We start from the raw sequence: 19,051 nt of genomic DNA, 5'->3' as shown, positions 1-19,051 counted from the left end.
CTTCCGGTAATTCATTTTTTTAGTTTGTATTCCTTTAAAAATTATCTAAACAATACCAGGATTGATGGTAGTAAGAAAATAACTATTGTAATTTTAAACATGAAATAGGGTCACCGTAGATAATGGGGCTTTGAGAAAACAGAAAACATTGTGGGTTTGCTTTGAAAAGGGTAATCGATATTGAGAAATTAAAAGAAATTGGAGACAGTAAACATCAGTCATCAGATTAATTCTTCCTAGTTTTAAAAGTTATGTACATTTATATAAATTTAGATTTTGAGATCACATGAAGCTTTGGGGTCCAGAAACATTCCCAAAACACCATGATGTTCAATGCCATCTTTCTTACCTCTATATTGGCCTGGTGCTATAATGCCTTAGATAAATTTTATAAATTAAAATTCCGGAAAACTTGAACAACAAACACACAAACACATACACACACATGCATGCGCACACAACTTTGTGCCTTAGGATTATAAAATAAGAATGTGGTCATGGTCTTCAAGAAATCTAGACCATACTGTATTATCTGTATTAAATGACAATGAAAATGTATCTGAAGATAAGTCTTCAAGGTCATTGATAATGGCCAAAATGCTTTCCACACAAAACAGTTTGGAGAAGAATAAATTTCATGTGTAAATATGACCTGAGGCCTAATAACTGAGAAATTTCTCTCCCAGAATCTAAATATAGAATAGTAAGGTAACCTGGATAACAAATCACAAAATTGACAATCTTAGGGATACTTGTTTTGTTTCAACACAATGACTCTTCATAAATAAGAATTTGGGAAGTGCTGTACAGCAGAAAGAAATATTTTACTGCAACTTTCCAACTGACCAGGCTTCCACATTGACACTGAGTATTCCATTCACGTGGGAGAACAGGTTGTCAAGTGCAAAGTCTCGGAATAACCAGCCAGGAAACCCTGTGGAAAAAATTGGGGTTTATTTGTTTTCATTGTTTGGGGACTGGATGTTAACCATAGGTTTAAGAAATTGTTGTGCTGGGCAAGTTCACAGCAAAGACATTACAAGAACAAACTCTACATATAAATATCTTTGATAAAGGAAAATGTTAGTCCTTATCCAGACCCAGGCAACACTAGCAAAACAGCATTAAGTTGAAATAATATTCTGAATGTCAAATCAATTTTTACCTGCCTCTATATCCCAAAGACAAGGAAATTAAAAATGTAAAGACGGATACATGCTTTTAGTGATATAAATGAAAATAGTAAAATGATAATAAAGATGAATTTTAAGGATATGTAGAACAAAACAGAAGTAATTATGTGGGACTGATACTTCTTATTTTAAAATATACTATTAATCTACAAAAAAGTAGAAAAGTTTATACTGTAGCAAATAGTGGATAATATAAACAAGTTTTGACACCAGAGATCCCTCAAGTGACTATGAATAGTTTGTTTTTGCCTTTCTTTTCTGTTTTATTCTACTTATTTTTTGGTTTGTTTGTCTTTGTTTTTATTTTGGCTATGCAAACAAATAATTTATAGATACATTAAAGGACTTTATTTTTAAGTTGGAAATTCTTTGACTGGCAGTGGAAAATCACCAGACACAGAAGTTTGGAGAACATTTTATTTTATGCCTTGGCATTGTTTTTGAGAAAACTTCTAGATAGCCATATTAATAAAACTCCAAAACTACAGCTATAGGAAATCAGGTTGCAAAACATTGCAGTCACTGGTCTAAATCTCTGACTGAATGAAAAAGTGGTCAAGCTTTATAAAGTCACGTTCTTTCAACTGTACTCCAACTCCATGTGACAGAAGTAAATAATTTAAATAAGATAAACCACAAAAAATGAGGATAAAGAAGCAATATCAACAAATCCATATAGATTGTATATACATGTTTCATTAAAAAGCAAACTATGTTAATGTCGGTCAAAGACTAACTTATTGACTTAAGAAAGGAATTATCTCCCAGGGGTCCTAAATATTTGACTGAATAAACAGTTTTAAATCTATATTTCCAATATAATTATTTAAAAATATCTTCCTGTTGGAACTGTTACTTTAAAAAATAAGTAAGCCTCACTGACCTAGACTAAAATTGTTCAACACTGGTTTCTTGGCTTTGTCACAGATGCAAGAGAATCCAATTCCCAGATTTACTGGCTGTTTAAATATATGACTTCACAATAACTAGCTGCATGGAACTACCTGCAAGTACACTTTAGAGAGTTTATCCTTGAAGATACTGCCCTACAAATTTTTGAAATGTTTAACACAAAGCAACAATATATACAGAAGTCTTTGTGAGGGCTATGTGGTAAATCAATTTATATTTTCTAAAACAAAACTACAAATTAATTCACACCATCAAACAACCATGCACCTGGAACACACTATATTTCTAGACAGTCCCTCTCCCCTCACTGCACCTACAGTTCCTTTTATTGTACTGTCCTTTATCATTACTATATCAGGTTGTTTACTATATGGATCATGGTGACGATGATTCTCATATGGATCATGCTGCTTCTGCTCCTGCTGATAATCTCCTCTATGAAATAACAGAAAAGAAACTTTCTTTTGGTGTTGGTATCAGGAATAATTAGTGTGCACTTATGCAACTGGCTTTTTTTTTTTTTTTGAGACGGAGTCTCGCTCTGTCGCCCAGGCTGGAGTGCAGTGGCGCGATCTCGGCTCACTGCAAACTCCACCTCCCAGGTTTACGCCATTCACCTGCCTCAGCCTCCCGAGTAACTGGGACTACAGGTGCCCACCACCACGCCTGGCTAATTTTTTTTGTATTTTTAGTATAGACAGAGTTTCACCGTGTTAGCCAGGATGGTCTCGATTTCCTGACCTCGTGATCCACCCACCTCAGCCTCCCAAAGTGCTGGGATTACAGGTGTGAGCCACCACGCCTGGCCTGCAACTGGCTTATTTTGTATTAAAGATGTTGTGCATTTGTAATGAATGACACTTTTTTGTGTTGGGATATTTGTGATTAAATATGCAGCCTAATTTTCTACCCTTATTTCCCCTTACTGATCTTTTCTATGTATTTTAAATTTATTTCACTTGGCTACATTTTTACATTTTCGCAGCTACTGTAAATCACTTTTGATATTAAAATAGGCTTTAAAATGATATTAACATAGCAATTAAAATCTGACTAAATGATATGTACACAATATAATTTAGTATATTTATTGTAACTCTATTTTCATTAAAATGCAGTTTTCCCTCCTTCAAACTCAAAATAACTTTGATTCAACAGAAAACAACAAAATGGAACTGATGTGCAGGTATTACTTTACAGTAAATAGCAAGTTATCTTAATTTATTTGAGAGTCTTGCCAAAGGATGGGAAGTAAGTGAAAAGGTCTTCTCATCTGGCAAAAAGCAATAGAACAAAATCTGAGCTCCTAGACTTTATTCCTAGAAAAACACACTAGCACCTCGCTCATAACTTTATAGCCACAATAATACAAGAGTTTCTTTGGTATTCAACCCCACAAAACCATTAAAGATGCACACTGTAAATGGGAAAATGGTTTGTTCAAACAAGCACATTGACAGCAATAATTATTAACAAGAAAGCGGGCAGGGAAACCTAAACAAACAAATACACAAAAACAAACAAATCAGCTAAGAGTCTATGTGCCCTCAACACTGTGATACTGTGTGTAGCTCTATGAACATAATTGTGTTAAAGAGTGCATGAACAGTTATATATGAAAACAACTGGATTAAAGGGCAAAACATTGATGTTAAAACAATATCCATTAAGCAACAACTAAAAATATTACAGCATGTAAATTTTTATAAAAACAAGGATGAAATCCCTTTATAGCCCTCCTAATTAAAAACAAAGGTTGGTAAATTATAATTCTGATGAGATAAACTTTAATTAAAACAATGTAAACAAATAGCAATATCATAACAATAAGCTGGTTGGCAAATATCTGGCACATCGAAAAACTCAGCTGTAAATAAGAAGAGATCAGAAGCTAAGTTTTTACAATTAAGTCATTATTTATCAACGCAACAAAAAGCAGAAACATACAGCAACTGTTTATTAAATATTGCTTCAGATTAATCATGAATTTAACTTAAAGATTAAATGCACTGTAAATAACTCTTATCCCTTTGCATGTTCTATTTCCTGATATTTTTTGAATGCAGTACAAAAAAATGGAAAAGATCAAGTGCTCTTTGCATAATACTCCCCACACAGAGTAGCTGAATTGTCTTTTAAAGATTCTTAAATCAATGTCTTTTAAGAAAGAGCAAACGAAGTGAGCAAAACTATCTTTTTAGAGAATTATGTAACTGAATTAAATTGTGAAATTAAGAGACATTAGGTCAAAAAATAAAATTGCAAACCATTAGCACTGATAAACTATTCAATAACACTAAATCTGAAAATTAAAATTACCATTTGAAAGATTACATTTATAAAAAATTAAATTGAATATTATTTCAGTAATGTTAAGAAGTCAATTTTTCATATTTTATAATTTTTTATAAATCCATAACAAAACGTTCCCAATTGAGACATAAGGTGACATCACTCACAAAGACAGTAAATATGTTTAACTCAGTTCTGTCAATAAAAATGTCCACATTGAAGATTGACCTAATAATATCACCAATCTTAACAATATAAAATCATTCTATTTCACCTAACTTCTGTACAAACCAACCCAAATGCTAGCTAAAATATCTTATTGATCACAGCAGGACTGAGCTGGAGAAATATAGAATCCATGAGAAATACCAAATTATAGTAATTATAATAATCTCAGTATTAAGAAAAAATATCATAGCTTAATTTTATCTTTTATAAAACAAGGCATTATGTTATATACAGGTATACTATAAATAAAACTAAAGGCTGATCTCCATTTCAAAATAAAAGAGCCAGTCAATAGCACCTCCTAAACTCAACCTCAGTTTCTTTTTAACTGGCAAGACCATAAGTAGCATTTAGCTTATAAATAAAATGTTTATTATTCACGTTTGAAATATATTTGTAAAGAATTTGTGATAATTGTTGCAACTGTATTCTAATGGCTTAGTTTTCAAATGAGAAACTCATTACTACCCTAGGCTAGCCATTTTGCATTATTTACAGTTGAAAGGGACTAAAAACACTGAAAAACATCTTATTGGCCTTTATAATTTCCATTATTACCAAGAAGTTCTATGGTTCTATTTGTTTCTCAAAGTGATGTACTAACAGTTTTAATGAGAAAAAAAAAATCACACACACACACACACACACACACACACACTCACCCCAGATCTTTGGGCCTACCATAATCTCTGACATAATTATCACTGTATCACATTTTAGATCACAAATATGGATGTGTACTTAGTTCATAAGTATGCAAACTGTATCCATTGCAATTTAGCTTTGTTAAACCATCCAGGAAATCTGTGGAGAATAAAGATATTACGTTTAAAGACTCTATATAGCAAACTCAAAGGGGACAGCTTCAAGCAAAAACTTCAGAAAGACTATTCTTGTTACAAACCACATGTTTCTTACCAATACTCAAAGGGTCTTTCAGATTAAATAGATGTTTTAGAGCCCCTTATTCTGTGCTTAATTTTTCCATCACTTTTATGTCTTAATTGACTAGCTCTGATTACAGTAAAATCTCATAATAACAAACCTTACATAGAGATCTCTATAACTAAATGTCTGCCTAAAACAAAACTAGCCTCTGAAATCAAGAAATCACAACGTATTTGTCAAAGAAGCCTATTGTCAAGAGAAACCTAGTCTCTGTCAAGCCATTCTAAACAGAAACAAGCTCAATGAATTTGCAGTCATTCCTAATGTCTTTGCTTATGCCAATGATCTGTCTAATCATCATATATTTATCTTTTGGAGATTTAAGCTTTGGGTGTATTTGTTTATGATATAAAATGGCAGAGCCAATGAAAACACCAACTAGTAACTAAGGTTTTTTTGTTGTTGTTTTGTTTTTTTAGCAAGAGCAATTTGAAGCTGGTCTTGAGTTTATTCACTAACCATAGATGAGAAGTGGTGTACCTTTGTGTAGGCAGGACTTTTTCTACCACTGAATGTCAAGTACTTCTTTGTTGTGACTTTTAAGGAAAGGATTATAAACCTGAGTTATGCAAGTCCTTTTACATGGTCCATAATTACATTTAGGGGATCCACACACTCTTTTAAATTGCAAGTAAAATTTTGTGTGCAAAAGTATTTTTTCCCTCAAGAGTCCATTGCTTCTTTTATTTCTCAAAGGCCTCTGATCTCTCTCCAAATTAAGAACAAATGGTTAAAGGGACTAAAGGAATGAGTGACCCTGAGTAGGGTATTATGATATGGACTTGTTGCTTTACCTTTAGCTCCCAGAATTATCCTCTCTTGCAGGTCCTCAGCCTCAGCAGTATGCTTTCATGAAGATCACTATTTAAGCCAGGCACTTAGGAAATCAAAAAACCATACTCAGAGAAAATGAGCTTTGTGAGTACATATAGAGAGCAAGGGAACTCACCTCAAAAAGCACTTTCATGACCTAGCAACACTCCAATGAATTATATTTTTCAAAAGCCTTTAATATAGAATAGGCAAGAGAAAGATCACACACAAATGTACTAACATCTCTTCTCTGATGAATACCTTAGACAATTTCAGATATATGCTAAATAGGAAAATATAGAAAATATAATAACAAACTTTATATAATCTAAATAAGTGATTACAGAACATAATCCTGAAATAAAAGTAAAAAAAAAAATTAAGTGGATAAAAAAGTTGTTGCAATTTGAACCTACTCAGAAGAACAAGTTTCAAGGGCTAAGCATTCTCTAGAGAGAAAAACCACAAACATTGCAGGGCTAACAGCCTCTTGTAACAAAAACAAACAAAAAAAAAACCCCTCAAAGCTATTTATAAGCCTAAAATATAAGACAGATATTATAGTATTGAAATACATTTGTTAAAACTCACCAGTCATTATATCAATATACCCCCTTTTCTGAAGTCAGTTTTGAAATTTGTTCAATGTTTACAGTTCATCATATGAATTTATTTCCCAGATATTCAAGACTCATAGAAGTCACGTAAAACCTTCTCTAAAACTTAAATTAACTACGCAATCAAGATTTTTGGTTACACTTCTGCAAGTAATTGACCCACTCATAATTATGATGATTCCCTTCTTAAAGACAAAAGATTGGCCTACGTGAAGCAGGTTATATAATATCTAAAACCATTTCATTAGCCTACAACTTACAGGCATGATGATAAGTATTTAAAAGTTTTCTTGACAATTATCATAGTATCAAATAATTACAAATTCTTTCATTAATTTATCTTCTTTGATAAATTGACATGCTTCTTCCCAATCTCCCTAGCCTTAGAAAATTGAGAATGGCAAGCATTTGTTTTACTTATTAAAAGTGTTTACAGATGACCTGGGGAAGGATAGGGGAGAATATATATTTGCTGTTCATTGAGATTAATTTTTGTTTTTGTTTTCCAAATGACTTCTTCATTTCTCTAACAGAACCCTCCTTGCCAGGAACATTCACAGGTAATACTTCAAAATGAAAATATCTATTCTCCTTGAAGATCTTCCTAACTATGCACTAATAAACAGCAGCACCCCATAAAATCAGGAAGTTGGAAGAGACTTGAGCAGACAAACTTCTATGGAATTCATAATCACTTTACTAATAAAGTTATTGCCCTCATAAATATATGTGTAGAGACTATAATTCAGACTGGTTCCTCAGAACTAGACAGAGAAATCAATCACATTGTTTCTCTTTTTCTTTCGTCTCTCATGTACATATATGTGGGAACATGAACCATCATTGCCTCAGCCTTCCTCTCATAATGGTGGGTGTCTATTATTAAGAAGAAACAGCAAGTATAAACATCAACAGAAGATTCATGATCATTATAAACTGGCAATTATTAGCCACTCTGTAAGCACATTGTTCAATTTACAATAAAATCCTTCCATCCTCACTAAAGAATATATTTAATTAGGCTAGACTCACAAACATTAACTAGTATTTGGTAGGCAGCAATCTGATTCATATTTTTGCCAGTGGAAGGTGGCTACTTTTCCAGTTGCCTCTGACCCTTTGGATTTTGAGCTTGCCTTCAGCACAAAGTAGACCTCTTGAAAAACATTTGCTGAGAAAAGAAGGCAGGAGCTCTCTTCAGCTGCCCTCAGCAATACACACTGAACCTGAGGGGGAGCAAGGGAGCAGTGAGGACAGCCCTTGTCCCTGGCCGACTTTCAGAGAGCCCCAGTGCCTCTCTGCGTCCAGGTCCTCATCAGGCTGCAGCACAACTGTGATGCCTCTTTCCTCTCCCAAGGAGTGCAGTCTTAATAGTAGGTGCCCTCGGGACACCTCAAACTTACTCAATGCCTATTTGGCAAAATAGTTACAATGAAGCCAATTAAAAAAAAAAAAAAGCAAAAAAACCGCTGTATTTACCTCTTGTATTAGGAAAACTGCATACCTTTGAACATTTAATAATTGTGTCTTTTTTCTACATGAAAATCATCAATAGATGATCTTGAGCATCTGAAAAAATGTTTTGCCATTCCTACAGAGAATAACAGGAGAGTCTTTTTCCAAACTGGCAGAAGGGAAACAAGGGCCAGAAGGGGTTAGTCACTAGTTACTCTTTTAACCCAAGGTCACACACCTAAATCTCTGATGCAAAAGATTACACTTCTCTTTCCTTCTTTGTGTCTTGGGCTCTCTGTTCCCCTCATCTGAACAGTTTTCCCTTTAGTCCACAGCTTAACATCACCGAAAACACAGGCATTTCCACGAATGTGTTCTATAATCAGGACTGTCAATTAGGAGAAACCAAACCTGGTCAGCATTTTTTCTAAACACTTGAAAAGAACAATCTATATTTACTTAAATCTTTGTATTTTCAAGAAGATTAAGCTCTGACATTTTCTAATTTTAGTGAAAGTCACTAAATAGGGAAAGCAAACTCTTTGATCCATCAGAGAAGAAAAATGTATCTTTCTGAATTAATTGTATATTATCTATATATCTCAAGTTAAGACTTAAATGTAATACTAAAATGTATATAATTTAATGTGTACTTCAGATAAACATTTAAATCATAAAAATAACTTTATGTAATACAAGTAATCATTATTGCATCCTAAAATTACATATTTATATAAAGCAAAACATCCTTATTCTCTACTGATAGAATCTAAATGAAACATTTTAGTATCTTACTCTTTTGGATAATTAAACAATAAATTACATTAACTTTACATTTATCCATAGATTAATATAATTTAGTTTACCTGTTCCTGAGTGCAATGTATGAAGTAGTAGAAACTGCAGAAACCCAGCAAACATAACAGCAGCATCGGAGTGGTTAACTAAATGCCACTGGCATCAAATCATTAAATTTCAGCTAGCAATGGCAGCAAATGCACAACACAATTAAAAAATCCACCAAAATACAACATTTTAAATAAAATTCCCTGTGGTCCTTGCATTCTAAATCAAAGCCAAAAAAGCCTGCAGTGTCCAACATTATACAACAGTGACACTAAACAAGGCCATAAGTGCTGCTGTCATCAAAACAGATCTCTGCAGTGAACAGATTCTCATTGATTACAGCATTAATCTATAGTGCTCTGTGCTGTACTAAAGTGGCTCCCAGTGTAGCATACACTAAAGCTCTTTTAGCTCCTCAATTAACCATTTCCTAAAACAATGCACAGAAGCTGCTACCTTCCTGAAGCCAGAGAGATGAAACGTTGTGGTCCTTAAAGCTAACACAGAAGAAAAGACTCAGGCAAATGTTCAGGAGCTCATCTTGTACCCACTGACACTCACTGGGATACCCATGGGTTAAGATGACAAGGTTGAGCAGATGCCTGTCAGACCACAGAAAACTCACCTGAAATGATTTGGTCCCATTATCAATCACTGGCAATGGTCCTGCCAAGCCCTGTGTAACAGATCATTTCCTCTGCAGTTTCCCTAACTGAGGAATCTTACTCAGCTCAATGACAACTGGCACCAGAAAGCATAAACCAAGAGTATACACAATTGATTGTTGGGAACACAGGCAAAAGTGCTTCTTCAGGCTTTTCTGGTACGGCCAGCCTAGTGCTAATGGTGGCTCATCTCCAGAGGGCAAAAGGACAACCTCAAACAGGTTTTGCCAGAGAGTTGGGGACAGGAGAAGGTGGCTCGTATTTCTGATATTTTTAAAGATGCATATTTTTGAGGACTGTAGATGCATAATTCATAATACAATAGATTTTTTTTTTTCTCACTGAGACACAGAATAATTATCCTCTCATTGGGTCACCTACATTTTACTTCATCCACCCATATTTTGTGTTACAGAACAACAGCAACAGTAACAACAAAATTAGTTGATTTGAAATTATGTTACTATCTCAATTACATTTTTATTGTAGTACAACATTCAGATCCCAGAAACAGCAATGAATAATGATACACTTCTCTAATCATCTAGGGATTATTTGCTGAAAAATCAAGGTGGACTGCTTCTACTTTGTTTTAGAAAATGAAATGGCCAAATGAGGATAGAGAGAAAATTAGGAACATCTTTCATTTATTTAAAACAAATGGTGCTGTGTTTACTTAAATTACATGTACTTGTCAAAAATAATTATCTCATGAGAAAAAAAATTAAAACTGAGCCATGGATCATCTCATTACCAAAACAACTGCAAAATATCAGCCTTAAATGAAATGACTAATTTGAACAATTTTTCTCTCTTAAAAGAACATATTTACGGTCTCACTCAGAATCTGTTTGCTTTTTTTTCTTTTCCCAAACTTCCGCCTATGCTTAAAGCTGGCTGTAGTCAAAACCTGACCAAGTTATTGTTGGGAAAAGCAAAAGGGAAACAAACATTAATTGAATGCTTATTAAGTGCCAAATATTATACTGTCTATTAATTTTATTTAATTTATTTCTCATAGGCATATGGAAAAATCAACAACACTTATCCCATATTAGAGATGGAGTTTAGAAAAGCTAATTAAATTGCCCGAAGTCCATGATTTATAAGTAGCAGAGTTGGGATTTGAACTTGGTTTTGTCTGTTTTGAAAGCCATGTATGAGCTTTTCACTACACCACAGTAGTTAGGAGTTACTGCAATTATTTTGTTGAATTACTTCAAAGTTATGTCAGTTTTTGTGAAAGTACTCGTGACTTGTTGGAGGTGCAGCGGGGGGCCTATAATGATATACTTCTATTTCCCATGTTTTGAGGTGGTGAAGATTTTCCGGAGCAGCTATTGGGGCTGAAGTCTTATACTTGCTGAACTTAAGTTGCTTCCATTATGATATGGTCATTAAGAAGACATACAGATGGCATGGTCTAGAGATAGACCTGCTGGTCCAGCAAGTATACAGAAGAGAACCAATAGAAAGGGAGTCAAAACTTTCAACAACCAATATACTCATTTTGTCTGGTTGAAATCGCTACCATATAATGTTCTTTGACTAGAATTTAAGAATGCATGAATCAGGCTGGGAGCAGTGGCTCACGCCTATAATACCAACACTTTGGGAGGCCGAGGCGGGTGGATCACCGGAGGTCAGGAGTTTGAAACAGCCTGGCCAACATGGTGAAACCCCATCTCTACTAAAAATACAAAAAATTAGCTGCGTGTGGTGGTGGGTGCCTGTAATCCCAGCTACTTGGGAGGCTGAGGCAGGAGAATCGCTTGAACCCAGGAGACAGAGGTTGCAACGAGCCAAGATCGCACCATTGCACGCCAGCCTGGGTGACAGAGCAAGATTCCATCTCCCAAAAAAAAAGAATGCATGAATCATATAAGCCTATGTAGGCTCAAGTCAACTGAAATAAAACATTTTAATACACTGCATGTGTCTATTGTTGTGCTTGAGTTTTGAGATTTAAAAAAATATTTATGTCTCTATTCCTATTTCTTTTCTCTTGTTTATTATCCAGTATGGGCTTACTTCAAATTATAAAGTCATTTTGAATGTCATTAATCTAATATTTGTCCCTCATTCCATCTCATGAATTTATATTAATTTAGTATAATTACCGTGAGTTCCCCAAAGTGCCTTAAGAAAATTTATCAAATAGTAACAAATTGCATTTCTAACAGAAAATACAGGGTTTACCAAGTATTTTCTGTTAGAAAAGCAATTTTTTACCAAACCCTGTTTGGATTTATTAAGTATTTTCTGTTAGAAATGCAATTTGTTACCAAACCTTGTTTGGTTTATTAAGTATTTTCTGTTAGAAATGCAATTTAATAAACCAAACAGGGTTTATTAATCAAAATGGTATTCATAGATTTCAAAATTACAGAATCAAAGCAGAGAATCAATATTAGAAGAGATTAATGTTGACCTTATTCTAAAATATCCTTACTCATTTCTGGGTACCACATACTATGAGCTTTCATGCATAGTAGCAAGTGTTATTCACTGGAGCCACTGTCTAGGTAAAAGTAGAAAAAATCCTTCTATTTTCATTTTTTAAATTCCAAAATTTATGTTAACAATATTTACTCATTTAAAATATTTCTACAACGCTTCCATCTTGAGCTATATATATCTTTCTTCTGGGTTATATATTTCACAGCCTCATACTTAGTTGTGATTCCACAGCTATATCGAAGACCAGAAAACTGATTTCCCTTGGGAGAGAATACATAAAACCTAACATCAAATGCAATTTTGAGCTTGCTTCATATATTCCATTTGACCTTGTGCTATTGTAGTTTAGGTCAAGGCCTGCATTTGTGAAAAGGTTTTGGTACTTTCGCAAGAACCCAGGAACCATTATTTTAAAAAAGTGACACAAACTTCCTATTTTTGCATTGACATTCCACTAATGATTACTGCAATTTGTCATGTATTTCTCATTCTTTGTATGAGATAGTAAAGCATGGAACACATTTACAGAAAAGAAAACCCATGCACAATTAAGTAGCCTGCTATTTTTTTAAAATTATTTTCACAGAACATTGATTTTCTAATCTTCAAATCTCCCTTGATGTGGCTATTACACAGGAATCAATCATAAACATAATTAATCATCTTAAAATCTTTAGGGCTATATTATAAACCCTACAATCTCATTTCAGAGTAACAGATTAAAGATAAAGTTGGTAACTGGAAACTTTATTCAATTAAGAACACTGTGCACCTGACACACAGAGAATAGAAATATTTTGACTGGAAAATAGATACAGAGGGAGTGTTAAATATAGATTTAGGTACAACTGGGACAAAATGAAGTGGGATTACCATTATCTATTGCTTACCAGCAACTGCTCGTCGAGCTTCAATTGTTCCCTCTTCGGAATCAACAGACCACACTTCTTCCCACCCTTCTGAAGAGACATGAATCCCAGGTGCACACATGACAGCAAACTTGCAAATAAATCCAGCTTGAGAGATTTAAGCCTTGCTGTTTAAACCACTCTCTGCTGCTCAAGATCTTATCTAAGAAGAGTGTGAAGCGCCTCCTTCATCACTCTGCTTATATCATTGAACAACAGGACCAGCAGAAAATGGAAACTGAAATAAAACATTGGTGTGAGAACAAGAAAGTCTCCTTGCATGACTGACTCAGGTCACTGCAGGCACTGTGCAGTTACCCAAAGGACTGCTTGGATAAAATACTGTAGACAAGCTTCGGTGGGCCTGGTGGTGTGGGGACTGGTAGCATTTACTGAGGAGAAGCATATTGGCATCTCTGTTGGGTTTTAACCAGATCCACAGGATTCAGGAAATAAGCTCTCTGCCAGATGACACTATGCTCCTAGCCATTCCTTCTGTTTACTTATCGCCCAAATTACTCTAACTAGTGTCCTTTGTCGTGCTGTGAGCTTATTTGTGGAGAAGGCTAAATAAAGGATTTTTATGACAATGAAATGGCCATTGGCCCATAGAATGATTTCTTAACCTAACTCTTCTGCTTTTGTTCAGTACCATTAAAATTAATTAAATGGGAGAACTTATTATTATATCTTTGATTTATGAAGAAAAACACTTTTGTTTCTTCTTGAAATATTTGAACTTAGGCTGTATTTTTAACTGTTACATATTCTTTAAATAGTACTTACCTCTTATTACATAAACTTTTTAAGGTAGCTTCCCTCTTCCTATTATTTTTCTATCAGATGCAAATACATATATATGTGAATATATTATATATAGATTCCTATTATATGTGACATGCTACAAAACTAATACACATTTCTGAAATATGAAGAGCTGTACCTTCTGATAAATGAGATGCATATTCCTAATTTATGAAAAAAATTATATATTTTTATCTACCTTAACTGTAGTCTTTTCACTAAAACAAACTAAAAATTTCACATGTAATTTTAATTTAAGCATTTTTCCTGCAGGTAATTATTATTTTTTTGGATTTCAATACAGAAAATGTTGTAAATAGCAAAAATAACACAATCACCTTGCATTTGCCTATATTTCATACTTCCTAAATAATATTCATATGCTTCAAAATGAATCTGAGAGGTAACAAAGATGGATAGCATTAACAAGAGAATCAACCATGTAGAGAAACAGACATGGAGTATTACCAAGACTGGTTTATCCTGGAAATGAAATTCCTAAGTCACTAACCTAAGGCTTCTACTTCACCAAACATTCATTTTCAAATTAAACTTTGGTACTAATATGACAGCCAGAAAGTACAGATAAAAACCTATTACAATCAAATGCCAATATTTTTAATGTTGAAATATTGATCACATATAATATCTTAGAAATTCCTTTTTATTCCTCCATAGTCCTATTAATTCCATATGCAAAATTAATCTGATTTTCAAATCACAAATCTCCTACAAGTATCCTTTGAAGTAATAATCAATAATGTATTGATTTTCTAAGTTCCATACACCACCAGCGTATTAAGGACAGTATTGAAGTACTATATGAAAAATGTATATATTATTTCCAAACTCTTCCAAAGTACTTTCAAAAGCTGAAAAACATCTCTACTAATCTACAGCTGACTCACTTATGTAATATCCTGTTGCTCACAATTATATCTTGTAAAAAATGTATACTTCCATATAGACAAATATGCTAATCATTTTAAATAATGAGAATGTCTACATAATTTACTTTGATAGGATGTAAATCTAGCATCTCATTCTTTATGGGACTACAGAATGAAGACTGCCCAGGTAGAACTAACACATTACTACTGAGTTTACTGGCTAAATCTGCTGTGTGAGCCCTGCTATATTGTATTAATGTATTGGCACTTAAGAAACAATAGCAGGACAAACTCTGGACAGAAGAGGGCAAATATATTGTCTTTTAATCTGTACATGTGGAAACTCCAGATCCTTTTAGTAATACCAAGATTCTTAATCTTTACAACCAGTAATAGAATATAATATTTATGAAAGGTTATGGCATAAAAACATGTTCAGGTTCACGATACCTCCTCTGAGAGGTTTTCATTGACTAAACCCAATGCACATTAATCTTTTTATTGTTTAGCACTTCCCTTTAGGTCTTCAAGGGACAGTCAGCCTTGCATAATATTTCATTCTGTTATTTCTTCCAATTTTCACTGATCCCTGCATGCATGCATTCAGAACTTCTTTCATCAAACAAAAATTCTGAGTATCAACTATACTAAGCACTGGAGTAAAAGAAAAAATACATAGAACAGGTCTGTGCCTCAAAGGTTTATTGCTATTATTATTCCCATGTTACAGATGAGGAAACCGAGGCTTAGGTATGATAAATGACATATAAAGTCAGTGGCAACACCAGAATTTGAATTCAACAAAAGCAATAATAATCAAAGCTAACATCACTTTAGATTACCACTTCCTTAAATTTGGGGACTCTCACTTAATATCTGGTTCAAGGCTGTGTTCTTGGCAGTTTGTGATTGAGGCAAATAAATCTGCACTAAGTAGAACATACATTATGCTGTTGGCTAAGATCCTCCATGAGAATATAGTATAGCTATGCCGGGTCTTGATCTCACAACACCAGTTTACAGAGATGTTAGCAGATGGTTTAAAATAAAAGGGCCCCAATCACATGTATTCAGGACACACTGCATATTCTATTCTTTTCTAGAAAAATAACAAGGCACGTTACCAGAAAAGGTGGTCAGAAGTCCTGCATTGAGGACATTTTTAACTAAAGTTAGCACTGGCTAAACTTACTTGAGCATAAACAATATTTTTGGAAATATTTACTAAGCCTGCTATTTTGCAGAAATAGTTGGAAAAATGCTTGCATTATCAATACTGTGTATTCTGATTTTTGTTAAGCTATCCTAAGGAACAAGAAAGAGAAGTATTGGATCCCATTTCATAGATTAAGAGTTGATGTTTAGGACCATGTTGTTCCTTTGGGTAGTTTCTGTAATAAAAGGGACTCATGTCTTGTTCTGTCACTGGGATATCTGTGATTCAGCTACCACAAATTATCAGCTCAGCTCTCCTTTTCCTGACCCAGATGGACAGCTTCTGTACCAAAGTTCCATTTATTCAACTCTACATAATCAAATGGAGGCAAATGTTTTTTGTTTCATGTTTCTCTTTTTTTTTTTTTTTTTTGAGACAGAGTCTCACTCTGTCGCCCAGACTGGAGTGCAGTGGTGTGATCTCAGCTCACCGCAAGCTCCGCCTCCCGGGTTCATGCCATTCTCCTGCCTCAGCCTCCCGAGTAGCCGGGACTACAGGCGCCTGCCACCACATCCAGCTATTTTTTTGTATTTTTAGTAGAGACAGTGTTTCATCGTGTTAGCCAGGATGGTCTCAATCTCCTAACCTCGTGATCCATCCGCCTTGGCCTTCCAAAGTGCTGGGATTACAGGCATGAGCCACCGTGCCCGGCCTGTGTTTATTTCTTTTGCTGAAACTTAAAATATTTCAAGACAAAGTCCAACTGACATAGCCCAGTAAATTCCGATTGCATACAGCTAAAAACAGAATAAATCAATATTCAAGACACAATTTGTGGAGTAACAATAACAAGATAGAAGGCAAAATTAGTTTCGAAGACATAAGAATTCTCAAAATGTTAGGATGTGGGAAATTAATATATTTAGTTCAATTTCTTCCAGGATTGAGAACCTCTTTCATAATTACAATTTCCTGAGTTATAAGGCTTCAATGCCTCTTATATCACTATTTACAGGCTTCCCACAAGGGTGATTTGGACATTAGAAGCAACTCCGGTTATAAAATGCCTAACTGGAAAAATTTAAAAGGTTAAAAAAGATTCAAAGTATTTGACGCTATCTATCAAGGGGGCTCTGGATCCCAAATTGCTCTGAAATTCAAATTCAAATTAAGTTACAGGTATGTAAATTATTGTTTTCAAAGTGTAGTAATGATGCCATATATAATATAAATGAATATGAGTATCCAATGAATTCTATTCTTTGTTTTACAGTGTGTTAAAGGAAAAGCATGTTTAAGAGAGATCTTCAATGAGAACTGGTCTGTATCATTTGCTTTGATTTGTGATGTCTTCTAAGCTACAGAGCCCTAAAGCTTCCAGACCCTGACCCAACCATATGGAGTAATTGAGGCAATTACTGGATATGGAATAAAGGGGATCAGAATAGCAAACATGTCAAAATGTCAGACAGTGCCAGGATGTGATCCAGGGTTGAGTAGGGAATTTTTCAGAGATAATATTTTTAAGATATTTGGAGAGAAGACGTTTGGGTAGGAAAGGAACATCAAGAAAGATATAAAAGGTAAGTTTGTAGTGTGCCTAATTAATAAACCTTTTTCACCTACTACCATGGAATGTCTCTCCTCCAATTTTTACCTTCTGACTGATCTTACACATTACCTACAGGAGACCTTTTGAGTGCTTTTCATGGTGATTAGATATTTAAAGGATAATCAGAAGTTGACAATTTCAGCCTCAAGCTTGGCACAAATGTTTTAGTCATTACTGTATTTCTCTGTAAAAGACAAAAAACATGTCAGAAGAAAAAGGATTCCAATTTACAAAGCCAACATTTTAGCTCTCTGAGCTCCATTTCTTAGCATTTGCCTGTTCTTTGTAACTTTAATAATTGATCTTACGGGAATGGAAAAAGTTTTGAGCTTAAAACTGGATGGGAAAGGTATTATAGAATGAGGTATCACTGACCAAGGACCAAATTTAATGTTATTTTCTTGATGCGGGACTACATTACAATGTAGGCAATATAAATTCAGTCTATAAAATCCACTTAATGAACAGGTGAGCAGAATGAGACTTCAATTTATTACAACAGACTTGTTGCTTGTTTTTGTTTTCACCCACGGTTCAGATAGAAATAAGATTACTCATTTACCTAAGCTGTGTCAAGTTTTATATTCATCCTTCTTTCATTACGGAGAAAGCACTCTGAGTGTCCTGGTCTTGTATAAAGATGCAAGGTTAAAAAAGAGGTTAAAAAATTGCCATTTCCGCTTCTTAGGAGGGAAACATTCTCATGGCCCTGTGTGGTTTAAAAATGCAAGCCCCCAACCATTATAAGTCTTGATTTATCCAGGCATATTGCTGAAGTATCACCTCACATACTTACAGATCTAATTTTCTCATTTCATTTCTGGCACTTGGAGATTAGAGATTCCTCTTTCACACAAACTCCACTATGCCTTAAAAAATGTTATCTTTATGAATCATTTATAGGTTTTTCTCAGTGGAATTTGGGGGGTTTGGGGAGAATTTTTTTGTTTGTTTGTTTGTTTTGCCTACGTTTAATTTCCTCAGCCTTGGCAGCAATGTTGGTGTAAACTGGAAGTAATTTCAAGTGGTGTCCTAGTTAGTTTTTTCCCTTTGATATGTTGACAGTTTTAAATCTGATTTGTCAGTTCAAATGCCATTAAATAGATATATTTATTTGTCCTCACAGAACTACAATTCAAGTAATGCTATCTGAAGTAATAGTGCCTTCTTTATCATCCTATTGCCCACACACCTAGTTGCTTCCTAGGTATAGTCATGGACATCAGCTATTTCTCCACAAAAAAAAATCAAC

General features: G+C 34.2%; 1 protein-coding gene across 50 annotated transcripts in view; it reads right to left on the bottom strand.

Annotated features, from left to right (window-relative positions):
* RIMS1 (regulating synaptic membrane exocytosis 1) overlaps positions 1 to 19,051 on the bottom strand; it is a 516,521-nt gene that overhangs the window by 176,019 nt on the left and 321,451 nt on the right. For 8 of the 50 annotated variants that reach the window (XM_055113871.3, XM_024929096.5, XM_024929107.5 and 5 more), the window contains exon 1: positions 13,320 to 13,649. The exons of 40 other annotated variants lie outside the window; for them this stretch is intronic. In XM_055113871.3, the coding sequence (XP_054969846.1) occupies positions 13,320 to 13,419 (100 nt within the window). In that variant the 5' untranslated portion in view covers positions 13,420 to 13,649. Of the gene's footprint in view, positions 1 to 13,319; positions 13,650 to 19,051 lie in introns of those variants that run through there. 2 more of the 50 variants (XM_008961769.4, XM_024929095.4) reach the window with 1 other exon arrangement.

This window comes from Pan paniscus, chromosome 5 (genome assembly GCF_029289425.2).
Source record: "Pan paniscus chromosome 5, NHGRI_mPanPan1-v2.0_pri, whole genome shotgun sequence".
Classification (NCBI taxonomy): domain Eukaryota; kingdom Metazoa; phylum Chordata; class Mammalia; order Primates; family Hominidae; genus Pan; species Pan paniscus.
The sequence above is the reverse complement of the archived record's forward strand: the minus strand, read 5'-3'. Positions and strand labels throughout refer to the sequence as shown.